The sequence below is a fragment of the Gymnodraco acuticeps genome, unplaced genomic scaffold, assembly GCF_902827175.1.
Source record: "Gymnodraco acuticeps unplaced genomic scaffold, fGymAcu1.1, whole genome shotgun sequence".
Lineage (NCBI taxonomy): Eukaryota > Metazoa > Chordata > Actinopteri > Perciformes > Bathydraconidae > Gymnodraco > Gymnodraco acuticeps.
This window is the reverse complement of record NW_022991436.1, coordinates 618534-630351: the sequence shown is the minus strand read 5'-3', so window position 1 is coordinate 630351 and position 11818 is coordinate 618534. Positions and strand designations below refer to the sequence as shown.

At 39.4% G+C, this 11818-nt stretch overlaps 1 protein-coding gene across 7 annotated transcripts in view; it reads left to right on the top strand.

Moving 5' to 3' along the window:
* map4l (microtubule associated protein 4 like) overlaps nt 1–11818 on the top strand; it is a 99617-nt gene that overhangs the window by 79869 nt on the left and 7930 nt on the right. For 6 of the 7 annotated variants that reach the window (XM_034196234.1, XM_034196238.1, XM_034196237.1 and 3 more), the window contains 6 exons: nt 629–870; nt 4691–4750; nt 8117–8209; nt 9664–9745; nt 9844–9953; nt 10141–10294. In XM_034196234.1, the coding sequence (XP_034052125.1) occupies nt 629–870; nt 4691–4750; nt 8117–8209; nt 9664–9745; nt 9844–9953; nt 10141–10294 (741 nt within the window). The remainder of the gene's footprint in view (nt 1–628; nt 871–4690; nt 4751–8116; nt 8210–9663; nt 9746–9843; nt 9954–10140; nt 10295–11818) is intronic. The other variant, XM_034196236.1, reaches the window with a different exon arrangement.

The window sequence follows — 11818 nt, the reverse complement described above, 5'->3', positions numbered from 1 at the left end:
GTTAGGAAGAGAAAAATGCAGTGTTACCCTACCTTGTGCAACACACTACAGTTTATACCAGATCTTCTGACAGAAGACAATTTGGGACATCTGATCATTGAACTGCAGACAGCAGTGACAGCCAGATTCTGAATTGCTCAAGCAATTAATTAGCCGTTGTGATCCCCCTCAATCTGCACATCAAATGAGAAACGGTCTGGCAGAAATTTGGCTCGATTCTAAAATTACCCAGATGCAACCAATTTGGGGTTTAATGGCGCCTAATCTCTAAACGTCCGCCCAGCTTCACTGAACAATGTGTCATTTTACTGCCCTATTATAGAAAATGACCATATCATTGGTCTTACACGTGTGAATTCACATATAAGATTATATATATATATATAAGAATTTTTGATCAATATCAGTGCCTCAGTTACAAAGACCACACGCTACTCTTTTTCGCCTTACCTAGACTTAGTTAATTTCCTTATTTATGGGTGGTGACAATCATGGTTAATCATATCAACTCTGTCAAGCGAAATGTACACATTTCATTGATGTTAATACTGACTTCACATAGATGGTCTTTTGACTCTTCAGCCTTGATTTAAATAAACAATACTTTTATCTCTGTTTTTTCCAAAAGCCCGTCCTCGCCCCGCCTCCATCACTACTCCCGCTGCTTCCACCAACGGTGAAGCCAGTCATCGCCGTCGTGTCCTCACCAAACCCCCGGTGCCCAAGCAGAGCCCAATGGAGAAGAAGCCGCCGGTGCCCCGTGCTCCTCGAACCCCCCGCCCCCTCAATGCTCCGACACCTGACCTGAAGAACATCCGCTCCAAGATCGGATCCATCGACAACATCAAGTACCAGCCCGGAGGAGGAAAGGTAGGACAGTACAAGAAATGTCAATGAATAATTCAGGACAGTGATATACCTGTCAAGATTCTTAAAATACTTCGCAAGTAGTTTCTTATATAATCAACGCTTGGCAGTGATTGGTTTGTAAAATTATCTGCCGTAAACAAAATCATAAACAAAACTTAATGACAGCATGATTGTCTACAGCAGTGGTTCTCAAACTTTTTTCAATAATGTACCCCCTTTGAAAAAAAAATTCAGCCAACTACCCCCTGATCAGCGAAGATTTGTTAGGGAAAAAATGCATATATAAAGAGGTACAGCCTTGCACCATCAGTGTCTGATTTTATTTACAACAACATTGTAACTGAGAAACACTTAAATGCTACATTTCAAATGTTTACAATCCATCACTAAATTCATGGCAAACCAATTTTAACATCATGCAATAACACTAAGACGACATTAGTTGCATTCAACTGATCTTTTTAATAAGTTGTACTTACAATTTAGTGAGAAACATGGGCTTGTGCTTCACTGAGGATTTTTGTTATTCTCAGTGACAGGAAGGCAAACTGCAGTTATTACACTTCGCGTTTTGAAATATGTGTAACTCTGTTAACATAAAACCCACACTGCTCAAACTTCGTAACTTTTCCTAAAATTGGTATATTTATTTATTTATTTATTTTTGGGGCGTGGGGAATGAAGAGAAAAAAAAATATGAGCATGGGATTTTGACCCCTCATATAAACTAATGCTTTGCAGCCACAAGCCATTGCCAAGCAACCCTTATTGTTTAGGTCCTTTGACATGCAGGCAGTCATATAATTAACTAGAGCTAGCTAGATCTGATAGATTTGGACATAAACGCGAGTGAAGTCTAACCGGACGCGAGAGAGAGATCAGATCAGCTGCTGCTGACAGAGAACACGCAGCTCTTCCGGATCAAAGCTCCCCCGCTGTGACGGACCGTTGAGCGGAGCAAAATACACTAAGAGTTAGACCTAACACACTTAGCTATTTTATCTACTCTGGAACTAGCTAAACTAGTTATAAATATATTTATTCTTTACTGTCGGGTCACTCATCACAGGTTCAGCGAGCTGCACGAGACTGACGGGCTGTCAGGAGAGGGAGAGGAAAAGAGAGCACCCCGTTTTTTTTCCCATTTTATTATCCAGAATTACTGTAAACCTATGAATTAAGTAGTTAATCTACTATTAGTAGTTTGTTTAAATGCATTAATTATGTATTTTTTCATTAACATAAAATAAATCTCACGTACCCCCTGCAGTACTCCAATTTACCCCTAGGGGTCAGCGTACCCCCATTGGAGAACCACTGATCTACAGCATAAACACGTATAAATGAATGATCAAATGAAGGGGAAGAGCTGTGTCACAAACACATCTGAGCAGGATTACCTGCTGAAACTTGAATGAATGATTAGAATGATTTGTTTTTATTGTTTTCCGTTCCTTATTCAAATCAAATCATAACAGAGAAAACAAGGTGAAGATGTTATTGTATTGCTGTGTTGTGCAGCAGAGAACAGCCTCCACGCAAAGCATGTCACCAGTTAAATCATTTTTCTTGTATCATGTGTTCTTTCATCTATTTTTGACACAGTAAATGCAAACATAAAGAGAATACACATAAGAATCATGTGCACTGGATGTAACTGTATTTACATTTTAAATCCTCCACATTCACCATCATTTTCCAAAAGCCTTATTTCTACCGTTTGCACTAGAGAAACTTCTTGTTGGTGCTTTATTGAAATGTAGAACAGACTCTGCAGAATATATAGAATATATAACACTATTTTTTCTTCAGGGAAATCTCTGAGATAAAAATTACTTTAATTTATGGAGAAATTAATTGTTAGTGTTGATGCAGGGTTAATGTATTTGTTGGATGTACTGCATATCCACATAAATATGTTACAACGACTAAAACCAACAGAGATTACTGCATGCTCTACACATCTACTGAATTCAGTCAGATTTGCAACCCTCTCATTATTTTACCTCTGTGCTGGTTGATCTTCGTGAAACATGTTGCCACTTACATTTTTGTCATGTTTTTGTTAGTCCTTTCTTGCCATACGTTTCCAGGTGTTTGTATGTCTCCATTGAGTTAATGTGTTCTTTTTAATTATTTACATTTATCTTTACATCCAAAATTGATTTAGTTTAATCTATTCTTCTTTAATGTGTGTGCATGCAAACGTTTCTTAAGAGACTGATGTCAAATATAGCTTTTTGAGCTGTTTCATATTCATTTATATTCCGTATTCCACCTCCTGCTGGCATATTGAGGTACATATAGCAGTCGAAAGGCTTTGCAAACCATCTATGCAAAGATGCCACCCCCCACTCCATATTTATCCAGGAAACAGCAGGCATGCTCCTTTTTTAGCAACACCCTGTTTTACATTCACAGTGATGCCTCATCCTGTATCATTTAGCCATGATCACATGGTCCAATTAAAGTTAGATCAGTGAGGAGAAGGAGATGCTGCCTCTCCAAATGGTTCTGTTAAAATACGCCTCACCTCATATTTTCCCACACGCAACAGGAGCAGTCTACAGGGAAATGTTGTCTGTTTTGTCACCATTCAACTGTTATCTTCTGGCACGATTAACTCTTTCATGCTGATGTTTTACTCTGTCAGTCCGTCAGAGTGAAACCCCTTTACACACACAGACACATCGCGTCCCTGCATCACAATAAGGGGCACTGAATCTCCACTGATAATGAAAATTGGTCTGTCTAATATGTATTCTAAAATGTCCCATTCAACAGTTTTATCAGCCCTTCCATCATCAGTAGTTATTGAATGACTTGTTTGTACCAATAATGTTACATTTAATGTTTGTATTGCCAATTGTGTAATTATTGTTTTCTGTGCTGACATTTGATCGACCCTTGTCACAAACTGACATTTTATTTATATTAACCTGCAGTAACTCGGTCATGTTTTGAAAAGTTATCCATTTCCATCTGCTCCTGTTTCAGCGATCCATCTGATTGGTCAACATATATGTATACATATTTTTTTATTATCCTCTCTTTTGGGCAACCCGTTATTAATTCTAACACTTAATTGGTGCTACAACTGTCAAATGTTTAAATGATTCACAAACCCACGCATTTCCCAGGAGAATTGGATTAAAGAGTTTAACAGTGAGCTTCCCAAAGTGAATATCCCATTCATTTTTTGAAATAAAGATAGATAGATAGATAGTAAAAAATAAACACAACACACAATAGTGGGATGTAACAGAAAGGTCTCTGATTCGCAGAGCTTGTTGTTACCATAGAAATGTGTGCCACACCCATGAACAGCTAGTGAGCACACCATGGTGTCAACATTGACTACTCTCATGGAAGCTTGTTTGGAATGTTCTTGTATTATGAAAATGGGATGGTTAATTCCTTCAGTCTTAAACTAATTATGAATACAGCTTTCCCTGAATCAAATAATTAGTTCATAGCGATTCATCTCATATTTGATTGGCTTGGTTTCAAACTCTTCATGTACCGATTTTCCGAAACGTCTACTGAATAAATGAATGGGAAATTCACACTTTGAACTGGAGCCAATCAAAAAAAGAGGCAGTCACTATTGAGCTGTATAGCGTTGGTACAGTCTGCCATTTTTTTATCCAAGCTGCAATTTTTAAAACAATCTCATGCTTCCCTCTTGATTGGTCGTAATGACCCATAGGCTACACTCATATGATTGGTCCAGCTGCTAACCCACCATGACCCCTCTACCTTTCCTGTTGTGTTGGTGTATTGGATGTTTTACTGACCTATGGGGTGGTTGTCTCCCCAGGGCTCTTCTTCCCCGAACAACAAGGCATCAGACCCCTCCAACCCCGCTCCCAAGGCTAAAGTGAGTCCCTACCATCGACACCTTCACACACCTCACACAGAAGTACATCGTCCCATCTTCTCTTTGCATTCACCACATACACGCATGTGTGTGTACGACAGAGTGGAAACTGAATTTCCCCCTCTGGGGATTAATAAAGGTCCATCTTCTCTTCTCTTCTTCTTCACCACCCATTCTACATCCACCCCCTACAACACCTCATGAACTTAGTTAATATCAGTCCACCCTCATAAAGAATATTGTTATTAAACAACAGTATTATTAACAAGCAGAATGCATCACTGCTCATATGATGTGACCAACTAAACCTAAATCCTTTTTTGAACAAGATTCCCTAGAGTTAGTCACTTTACTTGCATCATATACAGCTATTTAAAAGAGAAAAACTGTTGAGGGGACATTTCAAACTCAAAAAGTGAAATGATTGCTCTTTTTCCTTTTATGCATTTCTCAAATCATAGTTTAACATTTTAAAAGTCAAGAAAAGTCTTGTTAAAGTTGATGTGCTGGTAGAAGCATACCAGAAAGACAAAAACACTCTTTTGCTGAGTGACATATTTTCATAGTAATGAATGGAGGCCATCTTAGAGTGTGGTATTTAGATCTTATTAATAGAAAGAAGCAATACATCACAAACATGTCCTGTTTATAAATATTTTAAATCTGTTACATGTTGGGTAAGAGTGGCAGTAAATATTAAAAGTTGCTGAAATGGGTCAGTAATGTTAGCTAAAGAGCTAAATGTAGCTACAGTTAGCTAAAGACCTAACTAGCTAAATGTAGCTACGCTCAGTTAACATGAACTATGTGTTGGCGTCTTTGATTCATTTTTTAAAGTATGAAACTATTGCAAGGTGCTTCTTTACAACTCAGAATACTCTTATTATACTATTTCTAAAACAATGAATGTGAAAACAATGCTGCTAAGAATTTTAAGCAGCTGTGTCATGGGGCGTCGCTAAGTGTTTCTGGGAGCTTATAGCTTGCTGCTTACACTGCAATGATTAACAACGTGATAACCAGAGAAAAAGCACACCCACAGGACTATTGCTTTAATTAGGACACCAATGGACAAATATATTGCCGTCCAAAAACTATTTTGCTACTATCATCTCAAAATGTTGTGTGTTTTCTTCTATCTTAGCCCTACAATTCCTCTTGTACTAGCAACGTGCCTCACACAAAGTCTTCCAATACCATCAATATTCTACACCCCAATATATATATCAGGAGTTTACACCCTGGTGTGTAATATTTTTACAAGATACTACTACGACACACCAACACAGTCTCACGGCATTTCGTGTTATAGTCACAAAATTAATCTATTGATTCGTGTTCACCAACACGATTTCGCCATTTTTTCCGTGTCACACAGAATGATTTTAAACGCAATGTAAATAATAACAAATTACAAGGAAAAACAGATTTTTAAAAAATACAGATTTCAGTATTCTGACACAGAACGATTTTAGAAGCAATGTATTTCTATTGGTAACTACATGTTTCGTGACTGCACCAAATAATAACAAATTAGAAAGAAAAAAAATGACAAAAAATGCAGATGTCAGTATTCTGTGGCTCTGAGCCCCATTTATTTTCCTCGCGGATGGCAAAATAACTTAGACATTATACATTTTAAAATAAAAGGGATAGGGTTAGGCTTAGGGTAAGATATTGAGTAAGAATATGTTTTTATGAACCACACAGCTTCTGGTATTCCAAGACCCGACTGGACAAAAAGACGTGGTGCAGGCACGAAACATGCTACCAATAGAAATACATTGCTTTTAAAATCGTTCTGTGTGACACGAAAAAAATGCGAAAATCGTGATGGTGAACACGAATCAATAGATTAAATTAATTTCGTGACTATAACACGAAATGCCGTGAGACTGGGTTGGACACATACGAACAAACGCTGACAAAAAAGGCTTCCTGAAAATAATTGTAAGTTCCATGTCTTTAGTCTTGTAGCACTTGAAATATGGTCGCCTTTTCCTGCTTACGCTTCACTTTTATTAAAACGAGGACACATTTTCAGCATCATGCAGTGTCCCTTCTTTTGCAATAGCAACATTTCTACCCTTAATTGAGGATACATGATTAAGCACAGCCTATAGGTGTACGGAAATAGAAGGAAAACTTCTGCTCTGTGTTCGTACGTGCATGTGTGTGCGTGCTAACTGCTCGCTCAGTGAGTCATCCTTTGCTGGTGCCACCTGCGTCATCATGCCGCTCTCATCCTGGCGAATAAGACTTAAGGCAGAGACAGAGAGAATGGAGCAAGGCGTCTGAAGTCTGCTGCAGCGCAATGAAACTGAAATGACAAAACAATGGGAAGGAGTTATTTTGTGTAGGAGAGCGTGTGTGTCTCGGTTCCCTTGGATACCTCACTCGAAAAACAAACAACTGCAGGAGCTTGCTGGATTGAAGCGATACATTGAATTTCTAAGAAAATGTGCAGGAATACAGCAATTAGGGGATTAGAGGAACATTTTTAAAAGCATCCACATCACTGGTTTCAATCCTGTATGCTGACTTTTTTCTTTGTGCATTATTTTGAAAAGCAACTAGCATCATCTCCAAAGGGCGAATGAATATTCATAAATGGAGCTATTTCTTTTTCAATGTTCCTGAAAATGGTTAAAATGTCTCTATTGGGGATGGAACCCTAAACATTCTTACTTTTCAAAATCTTGTGGATTATCTTTCAGTATTTAGTTTTAACCAACAGGTTTTATGTGTAGTGTTTCACTAACCATCTTCCACTTTCCTGTATAAGTCGCTTGCATTTGCTTCTCTGCTTAGAACAAGCATGCGTTAACACAATACCACTGACTGTCCTGTGTAATACTCTGTTGCATGTGCTCTGTCCACCCTTCCAGTGTTGTTCTGTGCTTGATCAGTTTTGGTTAATGCCGTTTATGGAAGCGCTCTATTGTTATTCAGTCAGTATCCTTATCGTTTGATACAAATCTAGCATTGATTTCTATAATAATTAAAACATTTCAGTTTAGAATATGTCCAGTTAGCTGCACCATTTTTTAACCTCAATGAATTAGTGGCATAATGTCCCAAAAAACATTTGTAATACTGATAATCCCTGAACTCATATGCAGGAGGAATTATTGGATTTGAATGACAGAACCTCTTCCATACGTACAGAGCAAGGCTACTCTGTTTCCTGTTAACTTAAGCTGCCAGCTGATCTGCTCTTCTCTGCTGCTCTTGTCTGTCTGCCTCTGTCATGCTCTTCTTACTTTCTTTCTGTCTTTCTTTCTGTCTTTCTTTCTTTCTTTCCTTCTTTTCCCTTCTATCTCCTCACTTTCCTGCTTGTCTGTGTGTCTGCCTGCTTGTCTTTAGGTTCAGATAGTGCACAAAAAGCTGGACTTCAGCCATATCACGTCTCGCTGTGGCTCCAAGGACAATATCAAACATGTCCCTGGAGGTGGCAAAGTAAGTACTGCTGGAGCTGACGGGAGACTCTGCATAGGGTGGATGCATATCACATTTTTTGCTATTTTAGCTTCCTGGTCAAATGTATGATCAATCACATTTTTATCCTGGCAACAAAAAGATCTGATCAGGATTTTTTTGTTATTTTATATGTAAATTGGAATCACCCTGGCTGAATGCATATTATATATTTTAAACCTAATTACCTGTGTTTGCATCTTGGATTGATTTCACTCAAAGTGAATTGGCCATGAGTCCTTCTGCCCACCCTTCCAGATGTTGCTCCCATCTGCTCCAAACACCTGCTGCACTATCATAATCCATCTCTGGGCTGCCCTCACCATCACCACTTTGCTGTCTCTGATCAATAAACACAATGCAAAAGGTATACCGTAAAAGGATCATGTCCAAGAAGTGACAAATCGGATAAAGCTATCGGGCTTGTTCTCAATATCAGCAACTGTTCTGCTTTAATACTCAAGAAACATCTCGTATAACAAATCCATAAAACATATCAAAGTCAACTTTAGTAGTAATAGTATATTAAAGAAACCTGCTACAATGGATGAAACTACACACAAGCCTTACATTATATGTGCTCAATACTTGTTTTGGCATGTTTCATGTAAAATAGGCAAATACAAACTGATAGGTCAAAATACCACAATACAAAAGTCTTATAGAAATCGCGTTTCTTTTTTTTGCAGAAGGTTGATATGCCCCAATATTCAAATTGTTCTGTAATTATTGAAATCTCAGGTGTGTTTCCTCAGTCTAAAATTACATCATGGATATTTAAATTATTATTTGTGTTTGTATTATTAAACCAGGTCATTAATATTTTAACCTGTCATGTAAGCCTCTCATAACGGGGCGCTGTAATGTCAATCAGAACCCATCATGGTTGGCTTGCTAATAAAATGTTAACATCATTGAGGGTCACAGCCGGCTGACTGTTTTTCCTCCTCTCTGTCATCAAATATGTAAAAATGATTGTTCCTATTGCACACTGTTAGGCAGGTCACTGGCTCTTTCATCAGTGCCAGCTGCCGTCAGATTACTGCTTGTAATACTGAACACACACTCTCATGATGTGACGCAGTCTAATAACTGCCTGATCGTGTCCTCCTATAAAAGCCTGTGCTAATTGATATGCATAAATGGATCATCAGTTAGCCAAACAAAACAGAAGGCACCTCATAACAGTGAAAAAGGTCAAAGAAGGGGATAAAGCATGGGTAGGTAGTGCTTTCTTGTATCCAGTCTCCTTTAATACAACATGTGTTGTGCAGAACCTGATCCTCTCTATAAACGCAACAGGTGCATGATAATGGATGACAGTGATTTTGGATACTGAATAGAGTGGATTTCTGATTCCGGCTGCATTGTGCTGGATGTGGCATCCCTGTGAGTTATTGTAAAGAGGCTGCATTGTGATCTCTCCTCATCAACAGGTGCAGATCCTGTATAAGAAGGTTGATTTGAGCAAGGTAACTTCCAAATGTGGCTCAAAGGACAACATCAAATATAAGCCAGGTCAGACTTACAGTTACACTTTTGTATTTATTTGTATTCATTATTGATCTATATTCTATGTTTTGCTGGTCTCATACCTACCTTTTGTTTTACCTCAGGTGGAGGGGATGTGAAGATTGAGTCCCATAAGCAAAACATTAAAGCTAAGTCTAAGATTGGATCCATGGACAACATGGGGCCAGGCAATGATCAGACCAACGGGCACAAGGTCAAACTTTAAAACCGACTCTTATTTTCTCAGTTAAAAGACGTCTAACTTCTCTTGTTCTGCTGACTCATTGTGCTTTTACTGGCTGACCATGACCATGAGATGGAATACTATGAAAAAAAACAGGTGTTCATTGTGTGAATTTGTGTGTGTGTCCCTGCCCTTGTGTGTCTATTTCTGGCTACAGGAAGAGAAGAAGACATCCCCCCCCCCAAATGGCGCTGCGATGACAGGACCAGCAGGTGTTTCTAAGGAGAATGGTGTGAAGGAGCCCACACCGACTCCTTTTGGTGGAGACGGCCTGAGGGAGCAGAGCATAGACAAACGCATCACTGAGACAAGTGGGTGTAAACACACACAAAATAAAAGCATGAAGTGCACATCAATAATTGAAGCCTTAGGACTCATTCCAAACTGCGCCTCACTTACTCGCTGTTCTATACTTCAATGGTCTAGACCAACAGTTTTCAAAGTGTGAGGCGCGCCTCCCTGGGTGCGCCAGAGAGCTTCAGGGGAGGCGCAGCGTGAAAATAACGAGAAAAAGACGAGTAAAGTGTCACTTGCACACTTTTGGCCAAAAAGGCTGTAAAAGTGCTCATTCCCTTCACCTCCACCCAGGGGCGGACTGGTCCTCTGTGTGTTCTGGAGAATCACAGAACAGCCGGTCGTCTGCGCGTCGTTGACGGCCGGCTCGGTTCGCTGACGGCCGGCACCGCTCTTTATTTTTTAAACGGCATCATTTAAGTTGCGCTGACAGGCGACAGAGGTTGGTTCAGCGGGCCATTTCCACGCAGCGCGGCAACCCCCCCCCCCGTTGACAGTTCACTAGCGTGCTCTACCAATTTGTGTGGGCTGGGCTGGGTGAGATTCCAGGGCTGATTTTTAGTCCCAGTCCGCCCCTGCCTCCACCTACCTGTGTGTGTTAGTGCGGGTTTTCCGCATTGACTTTGATCAAAAGCAAATACTGGTCAAGGCTGCAGCCAGAGGATGATCTGCGTTTATTCCTGTCTACATTGCATCCCCGCATCAAAGACGCAGACTCATTGTTCCCACTAAAGTAGGGGTGAGTGTAATAAGGAGGCAGAGTTGACGTTCAGTGTGTTGCCGGGAGCATATAAGGATTTATCCACGATGTTGAAAATGTTAAAAATTCAAAACATAAAGATAAAAAGGTTTAAAAAAGTTATTGTTTAATGTTTGAAGGAGGTGACGCTACTCAGCCAATCAAATCGGTGCAGTCAGTGAGTCAGCACGATAGATTCAAACACACACACAGACGAGACAAGAAGAGAGAAACAGCAGTGAGTCATTTCAAATGGCGTGCTCAAAAAAGAGAAAGGTAGACAGCAAAAACAGAGCATTTTCTCTTACTGGACCTCTTTGAAATGCAATTGAATACCCCTGCATTATAGCAACAACAACAATAATAATAATAATAATAATAGCAATAATAATTGGGAGGGGGGGCGCGGCTGTTCTTATGTTCTCTGAGGGGAGGCTCACCTTCCCACACTTTGAAAACCCCTGGTATAGACGTACTGTTAGCCATTCAACATTCTCAGTAGTTCTAAACGATAGGTCTTTGATTTTTGAAAGAAATAAACAAGAGCAGGCTTCTTATTTGTTGCAGACAATTGTAGATTATTTTTGGCTGAAATAACAAGTGCCTGTGGCCGATCCAGTGTTTGTCGCTAGTGTAAGCTTATGCTGTTTCCGAAATATGTTTTTTTAGATGACTGGCCAAAAGTTCGCCTCCTCAACCGCTAATGCTCCATTTGGAATTGAGATGGAGATAAAGAAGCAGCATTTAGTATTAAAGCACAGCATTATAAATAACAAAACACTAACATTCTAACATAATCTTT